Raw genomic sequence first — 20483 nt, 5'->3', positions numbered from 1 at the left:
GATGACACCTGGGGTGGTCCGCCCCCCTCCCTTCCCACGCCTCTGGACACACCAAACTACTAGACGTCAGAAACCAAAATGCTGTAAAAACGAAAAACAACAACAAAGGGCTCAAGGACTTTAGAAGACAGTTAGACAAATTAATGGATGAGAAGGCCCCTGGGGGCTCTTCTCTACCTCTACTGTTGGAGGGAGCAATGCTTCTGAAAAGCAGTTTCTGGAAGACGCGGGAGGGGAGTCTTGTGTTCAGATCCTGCTTGCAGGTTTCCCACAGGCATCTGGTTGGCTGATTTGAGAACAGGATGCTGGACTAGATGGGATATTGGCCTGATCCAGGAAGCTCATCTTATGTTTTATGAAGGGCAGAAGGAAGGAGGGGAGCTGGGAGGCAGCCGGGGAGGGAATCAGCCAGTGGCTGGGTTTCTGTTTTTGTTTTGGTCAACTTTCCTATGCTAAATGTGCAATCTGTAAAGGTAAAGGTACCCCTGACCATTAGGTCCAGTCGTGGACGACTCTGGGGTTGCACGCTCATCTCACTCTATTGGCCGAGGGAGCCAGCATTTGTCCGCAGACAGATTCTGGGTCATGTCGCCAGCATGACTAAGCCGCTTCTGGCGAACCAGAGCAGCGTGCGGAAATGCCGTTTACCTTCCTGCTGGAGTGGTACCTATTTATCTACTTGCACTTTGACGTGCTTTCGAACTGCTGGGGGGGGGCAGGAACTGGGACCGAACAACGGGAGCTCACCCTGCCGCAGGGATTCGAACCGCCGACCTTCTGATCGGCAAGCCCTAGGCTCAGTGGTTTAGACTACAGCGCCACCCGCATCCCGAGCTCTTTTGTAGCGTTTTATTTTGAAATCTATTAAGACAGTAATTGAGTTTCCTGTTAATTACGTTGCTTCGAACGTTTACTTTATAATTTCACTTCCTCCGGTAACATTTTATTCTGGCTTGTTTCATTTGATGTTTTAATGTGGGTTGTAAACCGCTTTGAGACACCCCCCCCCTAAAAATATACGGTGCTGTAGAAATGAAAAGAAAAATAATAATGAATAATAATCATGTGCAACCGAAACCTGCTTCGTTGCTGCCGATCATTTTCAGACGCCTTGCCCTGGTTATGAAATTTAGATTCAAGGGAGTGAACACACAGAATATACACGCAGAATTGCCTCTAGATTCAACTATGTTCAATCTTCCTTCTGAATGAAGCTAAAGGAAGAGGGAGAACAGATGGCTTTGGTACTTTTTTCCTGGAAATCTTTTGTGCTACCAAATGAATAATTCAGTTCTTTTTTTTTTTTAGGGGGAAAAACTTTTATGTACATTTAAATCACAGCCTGAAACAGCTCCAATAGGAGACATTAGCCGCCGGCAATAAAACACCTCCCCCCCTTTCCCTTTCTTTCTGGGTCTATAATTACATATTTATAGAGAACGTCACGCAAAGCTGCCAATTCCCAGCTTTGTATATGCACACCATTAACACAGGCAGGAAACTGGAGGGTCTGGAAGAGAGTCCTTCAGCTTATGCAATACATCATTTTGCTGAATGAAATTAAAGGTAAAGGTAAAGGGACCCCTGACCATTAGGTCCAGTCGCGGACGACTCTGGGGTTGCGGCGCTCATCTCGCTTTACTGGCCGAGGGAGCCGGCACGCAGCTTCCGGGTCCTGTGGCCAGCATGGCAAACCAGAGCAGTGCACAGGAAACGCCGTTTACCTTCCCGCTGGAGTGGTACCTATTTATCTACTTGCACTTTGACATGTTTTCGAACTGCTAGGTTGGCAGGAGCAGGGACCGAGCAACAGGAGCTCACCCCATCGCGGGGATTCGAACCACCGACCTTCTGATCGGCAAGCCCTAGGCTCTGTGGTTTAGACCACAGCGCCACCCGCATCCCAAGCAATATGTCATTTTGCTGAATGAAATTAATGCATCACAATTCTTTCTCTTTGCCTCCTCTAAGAAGTGGGGGGGGGGGAAGGAAGCTCAGGTTCTGAGTTAGCATGTCTGATGTCGGGGTTAGGGAACCAGTGGCCACCCAGATGCTGCAGGATGCAAGACTGACGATCAGAAGTGACAGGAGTTGTGATGGCACCACGTTGGTCAGTCCCGGAAGATGACAGACAGACAGACAGACAGCTGTGTGAGTTTGCTCTCAGTCATGAGCTTCATGGTTCAGCAGAGGTTTGAATTCGAGTCTCTATGGCTCGTGTCTAGGTATGGAGCAGGCTCCCTTGGGAGGTTGTGGAATCCCTTTCACTGAAAGTTATTAAGCAGGTGTTGGATGGCCATCTGTCATGTATTATCTAGTTGAGATTCTTGCATTGCAGGGGGTTACGATTGGATGATCCTTTGGGTTCTATGACACACCATTGGTGGGAGGCAGACGTAGGCAACAAATGTGATTTTGACCTTTTTGTGTAATTTTAAAAATGAAATTCACTCCAGTTCACATTTTAACACAAACCTATTTCACGTAAGGTTAAACCACAGAGCCTAGGGCTTGCTGATCAGAAGGTCAGCAGTTTGAATCCCCACGATGGGGTGAGCTCCCGTTGCTCGGTCCCTGCCCCTGCCAACCTAGCAGTTTGAAAGCACGTCAAAGTGCAAGTAGATAAATAGGTACCACTCCGGCGGGAAGGTATACGCCATTTCTGTGCACTGCTCTGGTTTGCCAGAAGCGGCTTAGTCATGCTGGCCACATGACCCGGAAGCTGTATGCCGGCTCAATCAGCCAGTAATGAGGGATGAGCACCGCACCCCTAACAGTCAGGGGTCCCTTTACCTGTTTTACCTATTTCACACTTCCCCAAATTGTATGTGCTGAAACATAGCTTCCCTTCAAAAATCACGTCCCCCCCTCTGAATTTTGTGATGCAACTGTTTGAATTTTGTGTCGCCAAATGTGTTCAGAAAGGCATCCTCAGGGCCGGATTTAGGTTTGATGAGGCCCTAAACTCCTGAAGGCAATGGGGCCCTTTATATGTCCAGCTGTCCTTTGTCAACAATAAATTGCCGCTGTTTTTTGTGTTGAATATATGCTATATGGTGATTTATGGACCTAGTAGGTATCTAAAGCCATTTGCACATAACAAAATAATGTATTTTATCAAAGTAACTGTTGAATTGAAACCTGTGAAATTTTAGGGGGCAGGCTACCTGGTGGGGCCCATTACTTACATCCAAGGAGCCTACACAACACAAAACACTGTTGCTGTATGTATGTGTTTTTTTTTTAATCTTATACTTTGGAAATTTACATCCAGGTTTTTTTTTCCTTTAAATTTTTGGGGCCCCCAAGAGAGTGGGGCCTTAAGCTATAGCTTGTTTAGCTTATACATAAATCGGCCACTGGGCATCCTATTAGGGGATCCTTTTAACACAATGAGTTACAGTGACTGGTGCAACTAACTAACTAAGGAGCCATCGGCCAGAAACACTGATAAGAAATGCCTCCATCTATGTCCCCCCAAGTTCTGCAGCCCTCTTTCTCCCTCCCCACCCTCGATTAAAATTTGGACACTGTTATGTACTGAGTTGAATAGGATCCAAAATGCAGCAGTCTGATTGGTCCTAGAACAATAGGATGCAGAATGCAGCACTCTGATTGGTCCTAGAACAATAGGATCCAGAATGCAGCAGTCTGATTGGTCCGCAGGAGCCACCCAATCCAGCTCCAGGTGGTAGTGAATCCGCAACCCGATTGGCATACAGGAGTATCCTGGAATTAGCCAATCACATGGGGCCCATTGTGTAAATAGTGTGTATAAAGCAGACGTTTTGGGGGAACTGCATTCCTCGCTACAATGAGCTGAATAAAGAGCATGAAATCCAAACTTGACTCCGAGTATATTTCAGACACCAACCCATTTGGCCAATGCCAAATGTCCAGCGTGATTCTTCGTTCCACCCATGCTCCTGATGGAGTCTAAACTTGCATTTCAAGACCCTTCGCCGCCCTCTCGTCGTCGTCCTCCTGGGTGCCCAGAAGCAATTGACCAGTCCAGTGCCTGCCTGGCAGCCAGCCCTTTCTTAGATGTGTCCATCAATCCCAGTTAAAGAGTTTGGTGCCAAAACTGATGTGCCAGAGAACAGGCGGGTGATTGGAGACAAACAGAACCAATACACAGCTGCTGGTATGGCAGAACTGTCCGTTAAAAAAAACCCCAAAAACATTATTTAGGAAAAGCCAGCCATTGTGGAAATGGAAATGGAAGCTGTGAATGACAGATAGGGTCACCCTCTTCCCAGAAAATCTGGGCTGCTCTCCCAAATATATGTTTGTATATCCAACCCCTGCCCCCACTCAGACATCTCTGATGTGAACACAGCTGAGGACCAGATTTCAGCATAAGCTCCAGCGCCGGCTCAGAAGGCACTCTGTCCAAGAGCTGGACATTAATTCAAAATGGATTTAAGTGTTCTGGATTCAAACTCAGCCTAATGGCTACTAGCCATGGCGGGGATGTTCTCCTTCCATTGTCAGTAGTGCTTCTGAATACCAGTTGCTCTTCGGCTCAGGTCCTGCTTGCAGCCTTCTACATCCAGGGCAGCTGTCTACCAGCTCCATCTAGTACGCAGGCTGAGACCCTACCTGCCCGCAGACTGTCTTGCCAGAGTGGTGCATGCTCTGGTTATCTCACACTTGGACTACTGCCATGTGCTCTATGTGGGGCTACCTTTGAAGGTGACTTGGAAACTACAAATAATCCAGAATGCGGCAGCTAGACTGGTGGCTGGGTGTGGCCACCGAGACCATATTACACCACTCCTTAAAGACCTAAATTGGCTCCCAGTACATTTCCAAGCACAACTCAAAGTGTTGGTGCTGACCTTTAAAGCCCTAAACAGCCTTGGCCCTGTAGACCTGAAGGAGTGTCTCCACCCCCATCATTCAGCCTGGGCACTGAGGTCCTCCTCCGAGGGCCTTTGGGCGGTTTCCTCCCTGCAAGATGTGAAGTTACAGGGAACCAGGCAAAGGGCCTTCTCAGTGGTGGCACCCGCCCATCAGATGTCAAGGAAATAAACAACTATCTGACTTTAAGAAGAACACGAAAGCTCATACCAGGAACAAACTCAGTTGGTCTCTAAGGTGCTACTAGAAAGAATTTTCGATTTTGTTTTGACTTTAAGAAGACACCTTCTTAAAGCTGGAGGGCGCGGCGTGGCTGGCTGGCTCGCGCTCCCATGCTCTGCTGGGCAGCTGGAGGGCGCGGCGTGGCTGGCCAGCTCCCACTCCCGCACTCCGCCGGGCAGCCGGAGAGCGCTGCCGGCGGGCACTGCCAGCGGGGCTGGAGGGTGGAGGTGCCCTCCAGGCCATTGCGCCCTGGCGTGTTGCGCCAGTAGGCTCAATGGTTAAGACGGCCCTGGCTCCAATCCTGGTGGCAACTAGTGTTCGCTATAGCTGTGTGGATGCGAATGGATGCCCTCATTGAACGTGTGTTTAAATTCGCTACGAGGTTGCCACTGGGAGACCCGTCACCAAAGAGGGAAGCCATCCCTAAGGGAAAAGATTCCAGCGTCGTAATCCCAAATGAAATTTGGGAGAAAAGGTCTGCCAAGCAATGACGCAGAGGCGCTCCTGACCGCCGTAAAGGAGCGGAGTGCCTCGTGGCAGCCATTTAAGTCAATTAGCCAGCATGATCTGAGCTAAACTTAATGAAGCCCCTCACCAGCGACCGTTCTGCCATTTTTAATTCAATCAGCCGGAGCTAAACACACAGGATTCCCTCAAGCAAAACCCCCGCTCTTCAAAGGAGCTCTAATTGAGGCTTTCTCCCTCACGCAGGCGGACAGCGGCAGCAGCTGCCGCCACCAATTCCCTCGGAGCGGCGGCAATTATTGCCTGACAATGGCAAAAGGAGACAGAGGACAATGGAGAGAATCTGACAGTATTGAGGAAGGGCCAGAGTTTTCGGCCTCAAATGTAATTTTGGCTAAAAGTAAAAATACTAGGCAGGGTGGTGCAGCTTGGACTGGTGTGGTCTAAACCACTGAGCCTCTTGGGCTTGCCGATCAGAAGGTCGGCGGTTCGAAACCCCACGACGGAGTGAGCTCCTGTTGCTCTGTCTCAGCTCCTGCCAACCTAGCAGTTTGAAAGGACACCATTGCAAATAGATAAATAGGACCCGCTGTGGCGGGAAGGTAAACGGTGTTTCCGTGTGCTCTGGTTTCTGTCACGGTGTCCCGTTGCGCCAGAAGCGGTTTAGTCCTGCTGGCCACATGACCCAGAAAGCTGTCTGTGGACAAACACTGGCTCCCTTGGCCTGAAAGCTAAATGAGCGCCACAACCCCATAGTCGCCTTTGACTGGACTTAACCGTCCAGGGGTCCTTTACCTTTACCTTTTACAAAAATCCAGCACACCCACCCCACCCATGACTACTCTAGCACAATGTTTCCCAAACTTGTTTCAACTACAATTCCCATCATCCCTGACTGCTGGTGCTGTTAGCTAGGGATGATGGGAGTTGTAGTCCAAAAGCAGCTGGAATTGCCCTAGAGAGTGGGGGTGATGGGGGCGATAGCAAACAGGTGCTGTCCCAGCAGGGATGACACTGGTCACCACAGCTTTCTGTCTTCCCTTCTCCCTGCCCCCATAAGAACATAAGAGTAGCCTTCTGGATCAGGCCAGTGACCCATCTAGTCCAGTATCCTGTTCTCACAGTGGCCAGTCAGATGCACCCTGGGAAACCAGCAAGCAGGATCCCAGAGCCAGTGTGTTGTAGTGGTTAAGAGTGGTAGACTCGTAATCTGGTGAACCGGGTTCGTGTCTCCGCTCCTCCACATGCAGCTGCTGGGTGACCTTGGGCTAGTCACACTTCTCTGAAGTCTCTCAGCCCCACTCACCTCACAGAGTGTTTGTTGTGGGGGAGGAAGGGAAAGGAGAATGTTAGCCGTTTTGAGACTCCTTCGGGTAGTGATAAAGCGGGATATCAAATCCAAACTCTTCTTCTTCTTCTTTTACTTCCTGTAACTGGTGTTCAGAAGTACTGATTCCTTCTGCCGTTGAGGCAGAGCGTACCGTTCATCATGGCTAGCAGCAATTGATAGATGTATCCTCCATGAATTTGTCCTCCTCCAGGTTATAATTTAAAGTGATAAATTAGACATGTACATTTTATTGTGCTCTTTATATCCTTTTGACTGTTTCTTTCTTTCTTTCTTTTTTAAACATTTTCTACAACAAAATGATGCTTATCTTCCCAAGTCAACATGTTGAGCATCAAGGCAGAAGAGGCAGACTCCCATTTTATTCCAATAATCCTGACCGTTGTTGTTCAGTCCTTCAGTCGTGTCCGACTCTTCGTGACCCCATGGACCAGAACACGCCAGACACTCCTGTCTTCTACTGCCTCCTGCAGTTTGGTCAGACTCATGTTGGTAGCTTCAAGAACACTGTCCAACCATCTCATCCTCTGTCGCCCCCTTCTCCTTGCGCCCTCCATCTTTCCCAACATCAGGCTCTATTCCAGGGAGTCTTCTCTTCTCACGAGGTGGCCAAAGTATTGGAGCCTCAACTTCAGGACCTGTCCTTCCAGTCAGCACTCAGGCCTGATTTCTTTAAGGATGGACAAGTTTGATCTTTATGCAGTCCATGGGACTCTCAAGAGTCTCCTCCAGCACCATAATTCAAAAGCATCCTGACCGTTTAATTCAGCTTAAAATGCAAAACTACGGATGCTACTAGCTCAGAGATGGAAAGAGGATCAAGTCCCTGCCAGAGAGGAATGGCAAAACAAGCTGATGGACTATGCCGAAATGGCAAAGCCGACTGGAAAACTCAGGAAAACAAGGGGGCAAAAACTTTATAAAACTTTATAAAAGAATGGGAAAAAATTGTAAGTTATCTAGGGTACCCCTGTAAGCAGATGGAAACATTGGCCGGATTTCGATTCCACTTGTAGTGTAACAAATACAATGGACAATATGGATTGGAAGAATATGCAGTTGTAAATGTTCAAAATGGGACCCTATGGGAGGGGCTCGGGGGAAGTTGCGGGATTCGGAGTAATCTCTGTATACAGATATATATATTCGGATGGTTATAATTTTGTATTTGTAAAATCAAATAAAAATGATTTTTTTTTAAAAAAAACCCAACAACTGCAAAACTGCATGTCAATGATAGAATTGTTGACTTGGAAGGGGTACCAAGGGTCATCCGTTCCAACCCCCTGCAATCCAGGAAATATCAACACGTGGTCCCCCAGCCAATTTGAAACCATACCAGACCCAGCTTAGCTTTGCAAATGTGCTAGCAGTTCTGTTGCTGCATCACATGGGGTACAAATAATTTGTTGTTGTTCAGTCGTTCAGTCGTGTCCGACTCTTCGTGACCCCATGGACCAGAGCACGCCAGGCACGCCTATCCTCCACTGCCTCCCGCAGTTTGGCCAAACTCATGTTAGTAGCTTCGAGAACACTGTCCAACCATCTCATCCTCTGTCGTCCCCTTCTCCTTGTGCCCTCCATCTTTCCCAACATCAGGGTCTTTTCTAGGGAGTCTTCTCTTCTCATGAGGTGGCCAAAGTATTGGAGCCTCAGCTTCAGGATCTGTCCTTCCAGTGAGCACTCAGGGCCGATTTCCTTGAGAATGGATAGGTTTGATCTTCTTGCAGTCCATGGGACTCTCAAGAGTCTCCTCCAGCACCAGAATTCAAAAGCATCAATTCTTCGGCGATCAGCCTTCTTGATGGCCCAGCTCTCACTTCCGTACATTACTACTGGGAAAACCATAGCTTTAACTATACTGACCTTTGTCGGCAAGGTGATGAATTATTATAAATTCTTTTTTTTTTTTAATTGAGGCTGCCAAACATTTGTTTTCCCCTTGAGCATCCTAGGATTGTGGAAGCAGCTGCGAAACATGGAATGGCAGAGGAGAAGCATCGCAACTGATGGATCATACTGCCACTCGGCTATCTAAAGTCCCGCCCCTCCCCAATACGACGAATAAATCCAGAGTCCAAATTTACCAAGTTGCACCATGGCCAGGTTGGTGAAGGAGGACGTTTCAGGCTGGTGACAGGTTTACACCTTGAGCTACACCCCTTCCCTTTCGTAGACTTCCAGATGTTTCGAAGGATCAGCTCTCGGCTCCGAGGTTTGCAATTCAGAAGATTTCCAGCTTCAGCCCTGGGTGCCGCCAGTTTAAAGGAGCCCAGCGGTCTGACTCTGTATAAGGCAGCTAGCTTCCTATGGCTCTGGTGTACGATTTGCATGCATGCTGTGCCTCTGTGGTATAAGATGATTAACTTGCACACTGGGATCTGTAACTTTGAATTAATTCATGCCATGAATAAATGAATGGCGTCTAGCACTGTTTGTTTCAGCTGCGGAGTGGAAAACTCCTGAAAGGTGCATCAAGAGCCTCACATCCCCTTGAACCCACTGCTCCAGGTAATCAGCAGGGTTACCTGCACACACACACACACACACCACAGATGAAGGGGTACTTTGACAGTGCCAGCTTGCGAAGTTGAGTAGTCTTGGGGTGGACACAATGTCAACGCCTGCGCTGGTTCTGTGGACAGCTCTCCATTCGGGGCAAACGTTTTGGCTAAGATTCAGGTTTTGACTTGCTCTTCCATCGTGGCTTTTAGTTTACTTCTTGACCCAGCCACCTAGCCCATCATTTAGTGTGGGGAGCGGGTGGCGCCGTGGTCTAAACCACTGAGCCTCTTGGGCTTGCCAATCAGAAGGTTGGCGGTTCAAATCCCCGCAACGGGGTGAACTCCTGTTGCTCTGTCCCAGCTCCTGCCTACCTAGCAGTTCGAAAGCACGCCAGTGCCACTAGATAAATGGGTACCCCTGTGGTGGGAAGGTAAACAGCATTTTCGTGCACTCTGGCTTCCGTCACGGTGTCCCGTTGTGCCAGAAGCGGTTTAGTCATGATGGCCACATGACCCGGAAAGCTGTCTGTGGACAAACGTCGGCTCCCTCAGCCTGAAAGCGAGATGAGCGCCGCAACCCCATAGTTGCCTTTGACTGGACTTAACCATCCAGGGATCATTTACCTTTTTTTACCATCTTTTTGTCTTGACTTGCCCTTTTTGCTAAAGTTCTGACTTACTTGTCCAGATTCCTAATTCCTGGCACCCCTCAGACTCAGCCCTGATAAGACCCTCTCTCAAATATCCTCCGCACTTATGGGAATCTACTCTGTTTCCATTTCCCACCGGCAGGTGAAAATGGAACCGATCGCCTGAGAAAGAAACATCTCCCAAAAACATTCATCCTTCCTCAGTCCGCCCTCTCCCCTCCCACCTCTTGAGGACTCGTGTGCTGAAGAGCAAAGCTGTTTCTCATTCTGCACTTGAATCTTTCTGCGGCTAATGCCGATTGAGTATTCTAAAATGGTAAATGGCCGCTCTGTTCTTAAGGAACATGGAAAAGTAATATCTCTCTCCCCCCACCCCCCCCAATGTGATTAAAGCCCTTCTTCTAAGTCATTATTCTTAGCTCAAGCGGGTTGGGCTTAGGTATGCCTCAACATCATTTCCATACGTTAATGGCTTCATAAAAGCTCCGTGATAAAATATGATATTGAGATCGTTATAATTCCGAGGCTGAAATGGGGATGTAACTCTCACTTAAAACCCAAATGTCGCAATGGATTTGTCCTGGGGGGGGGGGCGTGGACGTGGACGGGGGGGCTGGGTGTCAAAGCTGATTGGAGCCTTAGAATATCCCAATGTAGCGGAAGGGTTGTAGCTCAGTGGCAAAACATCTGCTTGGCATGCAGAAGGTGCCAGGCTCAGTCCCCAGCATTTGTGGATAGGGCTTTGAGATACCCTCTGCCTGAAATCCAGGATAACTCTGTAGAGCAGGCATGTCCAACAGGTAGATCGTGATCTACCAGTAGATCACTGGGCATCTGTGGTAGATCAGTGGTAGATCATTGGCTCCCCCCAAAGAAGCTGAACAACTGTGGCTCCCCTAAAAAAAGCTCAACATTTTACCTCCTCCCTGAGAAAACTCAACAACTTTGAACTGACCCCCCCCCCCATGGGCCTTCCTGCTTCCTAAAAAAAAAAGCTCATCATTATACCTCCTCCCTGAAAAAACTCAACAACTTTGACCTGAACCTCCAAAAAGGGGGTAGATCACTGCCAGTTTTTAAACTCTGTGAGTAGATTGCAGTCTCTTAGGAGTTGGCCACCCCTGCTGTAGAGAGTTCTGAACTAGATGGAGCAGCAGCCCAACTTGGTATAAGGCAGAATGTCCTATGGTTTATTATCATTATTTATTTATTTAAACCACTCTTCTGTATTCAGAACAATGAGGACTAGGAACTTTCTCAGGGAAGGGTTGTAGCCCAGTAGTAAAGAGAACCTGCTTTTGCATAAATAAGAGACCCTGGCCCCTCCAGACAGGGCATGGAGAGAAACCGATCTCAAATCCCGGAGAGCTCTTGTGTGAGAGGGGAAGGGATTGTTAGGTCAAATTAGCCATATTGATTTGTATGCTGTCGGAGGGCTCTGTAGTTGTTTTGTTGGGCTCTGTATGTAACAAAGGGGAGCCACACTGGGGTGAAGGCACCCTCTTTCGTTTGTCCCTGTGCTAGTTTCAATTTGTTGGTTAGTTTTTCTAGGAAGGCTAGAAAGACGGTTGGGTACCAGTGCTCCATGTTCGCTCCTGACAGGTCCCTCCAGTGACTAGTTATGATGCTTCTGGCTGCTGAGAGGAGGTGGCTTGTGAGTGAGTTCTTTCTATCGTGAGTGTGCATTACTGTCTTGGAAAAACGCGGGTGGCGCTGTGGGTTAAACCACAGAGCTAGGACTTGCCGATCAGAGGGTCGGCGGTTCAAATCCCCGTGATGGGGTGAGCTCCCGTTCCTTGGTCCCAGCTCCTCCCCACCTAGCAGTTCGAAAGCACGTCAAAAGTGCAAGTAGATAAATAGGTACCGCTCGGGCAGGAAGGTAAACGGCATTTCCCGTGCGCTGCTCTGGTTCGCCAGAAGCGGCTTTGTCATGCTGGCCACATGACCCGGAAGCTGTACGCCGTGTCCCTCGGCCAGTAAAGTGAGATGAGCGCCACAACCCCAGAGTCAGACACGACTGGACCTAACGGTCAGGGGTCCCTTTACCTTTACCTATTGCCTTGGAAAAACACACAAACAAACTCGCTGCCGTCAACCGAAGGTGACCAGCCATTCCTGGGGGCTCCAAATCTCTCACTGGCAAAGGAAACTAATTAATGAATAGTAAAAGAACCTACCCAAATGATGCTGGCACAAAAACCTTGCACAAACATTATGCAAAAAATTGAAAGTCTACTCTCCCCCCGCTTCTTTCTTCCCCAACCTCAGACTATCTGCAACATTAGTGTCTCACTTCAAATGTAATTGATCTGTGGAAAGGTCTCTATGAACCTAAAGCAGAGGTGCTGTATGCAATTTTGTTACCCGAGAAAATCTTTAATAAAAACAACTAAACAAAAATCCTGGAGAGCTGCTGGCAGTCAGTGCAGACCACACCGAAAGTGCCGATGAGGCGGGCTAGAGATTTAATAATAAATTAAATAAACCACTAGTGCAGCAACATCAAGAAGGCCAGAGGCTCCTCATCCCCACCATAGGTGAACGGACCGTCTCTATTAATTCCTGCCACACCTTGTGGCAGAGAGTTCCACAGTTGCTTGGAATTCTGGGCACGTTGGATAACATCCAGGCCGTAACAACAGCTGGTGGTCAAACACACCATCCGAACTGAACGTTTGGTTGGCTCACTGAGCGAAAAGCCAGGTCACCTGCTTGGCGGGTGTCAGGGTTGGACTGAGGAAGAATGGTGGGAACTGCCCCCCCTTCCTGCACTTTCCCAAGAAGAGGAGGACAGTATAGATTTAGAGCAGTGGCTTGCAGAAGGTCATGGTTCAGAGGCTGAGGAGGGGAGGAGCTGGGAAATATTGGGAGAGCAGCAGGAAGAAGAAGCACCAGGGGAGAGACAGCTGACAGACTCAGTGTCTCTTGAAAGCATCCCTGAACCCACCTCTCCTCCCAGAACAAGGTGTGCCTTGCGAGTAACATAACAGAAAACTCAGAGGCAGCAGGGGTGGCCTAGAATAGGGGTGGGACTTTACTTGGAGCATTGCCGATAACTAAGAGAGACCGCATTCCTTCGCCTCTCTCTGTGAATATTGAATAAACTACCTGGTAAGAACTCTTCTAGTTTTTCTGCTTCCTGGCATCCTACTGCGAGAGGGATAGGATTCCCTGAAGCCTTGACAGTGACACTCTTCCCTTACCTCGGCCTGGAAACCCTCCACTAGGATGGCGACCAAGAGGTTGAAAAGCACGTAGTTTCCGAAGGTCATCAGAGCCACGAAATAGAGAGCCGCCCAGGAAGAGGTGGAGGCCATCCCGTTGTACAGAACCACGTTCCAGTCTTCTTGGGTGAGGATCTGCACACAACATGGAGGGAGAGAGAGAGAGAGAGAGAGAGACCAAGGGAATGAGAGCTCAGTCCAGAATTGCAGGCTTTTATCTCAGGCAGGGGCTTCTACCAAAGCAGAGCCTTTTCTGTGGCTACCCCCAAAGAACAAAGAGATAGAACAGAGTGTACTGAGAACTGGGTTTCCAACTCCTGAAAGTCCCACACAAGAGATCCACAAAACTTGTCTCGAAGGTAAAAATTGTTACATGGATTCCCAGAGGGTCTCCCCAGCAACCTTGCGCAACTGTGCAGGCGGCAGCGTTTAATTTCTGAACTCAGTACTGAAAGGAAAACACTGACATCAAAAACTGAAGGCTGCTAAATGAATATTAGCAAAACTTTGCCAGACAACACCCCTATAGAAACTCATTATGAACAGGGCAAGCTTAACCGTGTCTACTCAAAAGCAAGTCCTAATGAATTCACTCCTTACTGGAAGGGGATTAGAATTGCTGTCTAAATTTCACCCCCCCCCAGTACTTTAGCTCTAGTCTGAAGGCATGCAAGTGGTTACTTTCTGGTATGGGGAACTGCAATTCCCATGCCTTACTGAGACTCAAGTTTCCAGGAGGATGTTGTAGACACAATGTCTGAAAAAGCTGCTAGAGATCCTTCTGATCGAAAGGATCCGTTGCTGGGATTCCCGTTGCTGCCTGTCCTTTGCAAAATTCACGAGGAGACCATGCTGGATCAGGCTAAGGGCCCATCTAGTCCAGTATCCTGTTCTCACAGGGGCCAACTAGATGATGATGATGAATCATAGAATCATAAAATCATAGAGTTGGAAGAGACCACAAGGGCCATCCAGTCCAACCCCCTGCCAAGCAGGAAACACCATCAAAGCATTCCTGACAGATGGCTGTCAAGCCTCTGCTTAAAGACCTCCAAAGAAGGAGACTCCACCACACTCCTTGGTAGCAAATTCCACTGCCGAACAGCTCTCACTGTCAGGAAGTTCTTCCTAATATTTAGGTGAAATCTTCTTTCTTGTAGTTTGAACCCATTGCTCCGTGTCCGCTTCTCTGGAGCAGCAGAAAACAACCTTTCACCCTCCTCTATATGACATCCTTTTATATATTTGAACATGGCTATCATATCACCCCTTGACCTTCTCTTCTCCAGGCTAAACATACCCAGCTCCCTAAGCCGCTCCTCGGCTGATGATGAGGAGGAGGAGGAGGATAAATACCTCACCCATCTGACTGGGTTTCCCCAGCCACTCTGGGCGGCTCCCAACAGAACATTAAAAACACGATAAAACATCAAACATTAAAAACGTCCCTAAACAGGGCTGCCTTCAGATGTCTTCTAAAAGTCAGATAGTTGTTTATCTCCTTGACATCTGGTGGGAGGGCATTCATAGAATCATAGAATCCTAGAGTTGGAAGAGACCACAAGGGCCATCCAGTCCAACGCCCTGCCAAGCAGGAAACACCTTCAAAGCATTCCTGACAGATGGCTGTCAAGCCTCCGCTTAAAGACCTCCAAAGAAGGAGACTCCACCACACTCCTTGGCAGCAAATTCCACTTGTCTTCCATTATTTACCAGCATTCCACAGGGCGGGCGCCACTACCGAGAAGGCCCTCTGCCTGGTTCCCTGTAACCTCACTTCTTGCCGTGAGGGAAGCGCCAGAAGGCCCTCGGAGCTGGACCTCAGCATCCGGGCTGAAAGATGGGGATGGAGACGTTCCTTCAGATGTTCCTATTAGATGCCCCATTGGGAAACCCACAAGCAGTCGCTGAGCACAACAGCAGTCTCTCTGCTTGTGATTCCCAGTCACTGGCATTCAGAGGCAGAAATTGGCCACGGTGGCTGGTAGCTGTTGATTTGCGATATCAGTGGAAGACAAAAACTCTTTGACCTCAATTAGTCCAGCTTCAGACAAGACAACCGTCTTAAGAATAGCCGCAGAGCTGGAGCGACCCGTCAACAGGGTCTTTGCCCAGCAGGGAAGCTATGCTAGCTTGATTTCTCAACATGGCTCCCATTAACCTCAGCTGCAAGAGCTCAACTCCTTTTTTCCGGATTTATTTACCAGCAAGATTTGCAGTGGCAATAGCTGCGGCACCTCCATTAAAATGAGGCAAGGGATGGCGCGAACTGTACAACGCCAATGTGAATTTCTCCCGGCAGTCAATTATTTAATCCCCGTCTCTTGTTTACCGAGACAGGGTGGTCTGAGACGGACAGAGCTGGTTGTTTTTCTCGTTCCGGAGAAGCTTTTTCAAGTTACTTGTCCTCCAAAGGCCATTTGTGACATGAGGTCTGCCCAGATCTCATACTTGGAAAGACAATGTCACTCCTAACGAAGCAGGGCAGGTCCGTTTTGCCCACCAGTGTATAAGAACAACAGCCATGGTAGTTCAAGCCAAAAAGATCTGCTTGGTGCAGCAAGCTGCTTCCTACTGCAGTCAACCGGGGTCTCTGAGCAGGGCAGGAAGGCAACAGAGCCCTCTTAGGCTGTTCTTCCATGCCACTACACAAATATAAAAACCGTTCTGAAAACCCTTTTTTTAAAAAAAAGTTTTTTTTTTTTAAAAAAAATACATTGAATTTTCCATAAGGCTCGCCGTCGCCATCTAGTGTCATGTTGCATATTGCACATAAAACATTTTATTTGCAGCTACCGCATTGGCCTGAATATAGGTTGCACCTCTCCACCCCCCAACCCCCCCCAAAAAAATTATGACCGTGAAAAGTTACAGGGAGGCTTAAATTCGCGACCTTACAAAAATGGGCTTTTCCGATATCGCTGCTGAAACAGACATACGGTAAAACGAAACAGAAAATAATAATAATGTTTTATTGCCGATTTGTGAGCTTGAGATTGTTGTGCAATTAATTCTAATGTCATTCATCTCTTCCACTTGCGGGTCTCTCCTAGGTGACACGGACCCTGTTAGGCAGTTGAATATGCATCTGTGCTCCATCCGTTTCCCTTCCCTCCCACTGAGAGCCAGTGTGGTGTAGTGGTTAAGAGCGGTAGACTCGTAATCTGGTGAACCGGGTTTGCGTCCCCGCTCCTCCACATGCAGCTGCTGGGTGACCTTGGGCTAGTCACACTTCTTTGAAGTCTCTCAGCCCCACTCACCTCACAGAGTATTTGTTGTGGGGGGAGGAAGGGAAAAGGAGATTGTTAGCCGCTTTGAGACTCCTTTGGGTAGTGAAAAGCAGGATATCAAATCCAAACTCTTTTTCTTCTTCTCCCTCCTCCCCACCCCTGGGTGCTGGCAACAGATGGGACCGTGAGATCTTGTCTGTCTCCTTATGCTTTGTTCTTGGTCTTCCCCTCCCTGTTAATAAAATCTGCTGAAGAGCAGCTATGGTGGCTTTCATTGTCCACCCGATTCCTAAAGAACAGCCTCTGATCGTATCACGTATTCACCACCTTTTGGTGCGAAGGTGCAGCCTTTGGGGTCTTACCTGGAACACAGTGACGATAGCCCACAGCAAGGAATCGAAATTCTTCCTATCCGGCATGGTGTCCCCTGTGTCTGTTTTCAAGCCAAACTTGCACCCGAAGAGATGCATGCCAAGAATGCTAGGAAGAGAGGAAGGAACTTGTAAATAAACTGCAACGTTCAAGGACGCTTTTTACACCAATGCTTCTCAACCTTTTCGGGAACCCACAACTCCAAATTTACATAGCATGGTGACTGATTGGTTCATTGACACACAAAGTTTGGACCTCGGGCCTTTGGCAGCTATCGGGTTTGTGCATTTTAACTGCAGTTTTGCCTGTTTTATAAGCAAGACTTGACGCATCCAAGGCAAAAAATGAAAACGCCCCACGACTCACTTGTATGGGCTTCGAGACCTGCTTGCAGGTCACGTACGGCCGAGAGGTTGGAAAATGCTGTTTCACACCAACCTTCGCCAGCCAGGCGCACTGCAGGACTGATGGACTACAAATCCCATGTCGCCTCTTGCTTGCTTCCCCCCCCCATTCCTCTACCTTTGGGTAAATAATTGTTCCGCGTTTCCCTGAAGTGCGCAAAGGGACGGCTAGATTTTACCTGGAAACATTCCAAGTTTTGCAGCCTCCCTTGCTCCCCGCACACCCCTCCAGGAATGTTGACGTTTGATGGAAGGAAATGCCAAATAAATAGCTACCACGCTTTGCATAACAAATGCAAATCAAGAGTTTCTAGACCATTTGAGGCGGGGGAAGGGGGGAAGGACCATTCTCACCCCCCCTTCTGTTTCTAGAGACAACATCCTGGGTTTCAGTTCAGCTGCCTCGATGATGTTTGCCATCGATCAAGTACAACGGAGCAATTGTTTCGCTCTTGTTGTCACTTTGCGTCCTTCATTTGTCTCTGGGGTGGCAGGATCCGGTGGAACAGCGAGACTGAGGAGAGGGGAATCCATCTGCCGAGCATCCAGCCTGTCAGTCTATTGTGAGTTGAGCTGTCACCCACGCGCCGCTCGGCAAACGGGCACCATTGTCATTCTAATCTAGGCGGCGGAGGCGATGAATGGAAAAACAAAACGTAGCAATTAACGGGAGAGGAAGGGGGTTGCGCACGCATGCCGGCACATACCTGAAGATGAAGATGAAGAGCATGAGGAGCATGCAGAAGGTGGCCACGTTGTCCATGGTCTTCATCAGGACCACCAGCTGACGTCGGAGAGCGGGCATGAAACGCACCAGCTTGAGTACCCGGAGAAGTCGGAAGGTTCTCAGCACCGAGAGGCCTCCATCCGATTGGCCAATGATCTCCCAGACACTGCGGGGTGAAACGAGAGAGGCTCACGGGAATTGGCTGCCTGACCTCGTATGAATGGCTAGGGCCGTAATAATTGAAAGTAGAAAGGCCGGCTGCCTCGGGTGGTAAAGGTAAAGGGGACCCTTGACCATTAGGTCCAGTCGCGGACGACTCTGGGGTTGCAGTGCTCATCTTGCGTTACTGGCCGAGGGAGCTGGCGTACAGCTTCTGGGTCATGTGTCCAGCGTGACTAAGCCGCTTCTGGCGAACCAGAGCAATGCACGGAAATGCCGTTTACCTTCCCGCTGGAGTGGTACCTATTTATCTACTTGCACTTTGATGTGCTTTCGAACTGCTAGGTTGGCAGGAGCAGGGACCGAGCAACGGGAGCTCACCCCGTTGTGGGGATTCGAACCACCAACCTTCTGATCGGCAAGCCCTAGGCTCAGTGGTTTAGACCACAGTGCCACCCGCGTCCCACGCCTCGGGTGTTGTTGTTGTTGTTGTTGTTATTACAGTATATTCTGGCGTATAAGACTACTTTTTAACCCAGGAAAATCTTCTCAAAAGTCGGGGTGTCGTCTTATACGCCGGGTGGAAAAATCTGCGGTCGAGTATATCTCAAACTCTATATTTTAACTGGAAAAGTTGGGGGTCGTCTTATACACCCAGTCATCTTATACGCCAGAATATACGGTATTATTATTATTTAAATTTGTATGCCGCCCTTCATCCATAGATCTCAGGGCACTCCACAGCATAAAATGACAATATAAAAACCACAAATACATAATAAGATTAAGAACAAACCAATAATCCCCCCCTCCAGCAACACATTTAAAAGGGCATCGGATGTCTATCAGCTGAAGGCCTGGTTGAAGAGAAATGCCTGCACTTGGCACCTAAAGGTATACAATTAAGGTGCCAACTGAACCTCCCTGGCATAGGTGCCAGCTCCCTGGGGCCCTGGGTGCTCGCGCACCCACAACATTCCCCATGAAGGCGCCGGGCACCAAAATTTTGGGCGCCAGGGCCATGCACGCTGCATGGCACTCACAGCCCCGGGCACACAGGGTCGTGGGGCCAAGCTGGCACTCCTGCTCCCTGGGAGAGAGCATGCCTCAAATGGGGGCCACTGCAGAAAAGGCCTGTTCTCGTGTTGCTGACCCTCCAGACTTCTCGTGAGAAGGCACACAATGAAGGGCCTCAGATCTGAGGGTCTGGGCAGGTTCATGTGGAGAGATGAGGTCCTTAAGGTACAGGTATATGCGTGCAGGGAGTGGAGGCAAGGTATTGAAGGACAGAACTGGTTTGCACTGCACCCGGGGAGGCTGATTCATTAAGACGATCAAGGAATTGCCCCACCAACCTCATTCAGCCCCCACCTACCTGCCTTACCAGTCCAAGGGATACCACTGCCTGGCAGGCTCCTCTTCCGTAGCCCCAATTTCACAAGTGCTCTTGAGGAACTCAGCCGGGTTGAGGATGGGGGCAAAACTAGAACTATTGGGCTCTGCTTGCCATTGACTCTAGCACCACCTACTGTTCGTCTCCCCACCTTCCACCCTACCAGTTCCAATGGGCACCAGCTACCACTGGTTGCACTCCTTAAGCTAGCCTCAGTTGCGTGCTCAATTGTCACCATTGCTCAAGAAAGATTTCGTTCCCAGTCTGGCTCGTTTCCGTACATTTTTTATACTTCTCCGCAGCTGGGAAAAAGGTTCCCAGAGCAGGTTCCCAATGACCCCTGCACTCAGGCTTGCGGTCTAAAATCCACAGCACAAAAGGAAAAGGGGATTGGGAGGGAGGAGGGATAAAAGTAAACCCATCGTTGATTCCAAGCAAGGAAATACAAGTTCTGGCAACATCTTCCAATCGGAAAGAGCATTTGCTTTCGACTTTACCCAGCCACAGATTGTGTACACAGTCTCGCCCGCAGTGCCTCTGAAGATGCAGTTAAACAGACCAGCTTACCTGATCACAACAATGATGCCGTCAAAAATGTTGTATGGGTTCTTGATGTATCCCCAGATGCCAAAGGCAAGTAGTTTCAGGAGCATTTCCAGGGCAAACATGCTCGTGAAGACAATGTTGCTGATCTCCAGGGCATTTGTCAACTCGTCCGGCTATGGGAGAACAGGAAACGGCAATGAGCAAAGGGAGAGTGCAGAATTGTTGCCAACATCTCTATGGTCCCCCGCAGACCAGACCCAGAAGCCATCTCCCACAAAAACCACGTAACAACAGTCTTGCTAATTCAGACATTATAGGTTTGATGTTCTGGTTCCTGAAATGAGACAAGCAGGTGACTCTGGCAAGCCAACAAGCA

The 20483-nt window shown here is 48.9% G+C and overlaps 1 protein-coding gene across 1 annotated transcript in view; it reads right to left on the bottom strand.

Annotated features, from left to right (window-relative positions):
- Positions 1-20483, bottom strand: part of CACNA1H (calcium voltage-gated channel subunit alpha1 H) — a 393556-nt gene that overhangs the window by 62258 nt on the left and 310815 nt on the right. Inside the window, exons 11-14 of the mRNA XM_033166592.1 lie at positions 20129-20280; positions 17990-18175; positions 16869-16986; positions 13256-13411 (exon numbers count right to left, since the gene is read on the bottom strand). Of these exons, the coding sequence (XP_033022483.1) occupies positions 13256-13411; positions 16869-16986; positions 17990-18175; positions 20129-20280 (612 nt within the window). The remainder of the gene's footprint in view (positions 1-13255; positions 13412-16868; positions 16987-17989; positions 18176-20128; positions 20281-20483) is intronic.

The sequence above is a fragment of the Lacerta agilis genome, chromosome 13, assembly GCF_009819535.1.
Source record: "Lacerta agilis isolate rLacAgi1 chromosome 13, rLacAgi1.pri, whole genome shotgun sequence".
In the NCBI taxonomy this organism is placed as follows: Eukaryota; Metazoa; Chordata; class Lepidosauria; order Squamata; family Lacertidae; genus Lacerta; species Lacerta agilis.
The sequence above is the reverse complement of the archived record's forward strand: the minus strand, read 5'-3'. Positions and strand labels throughout refer to the sequence as shown.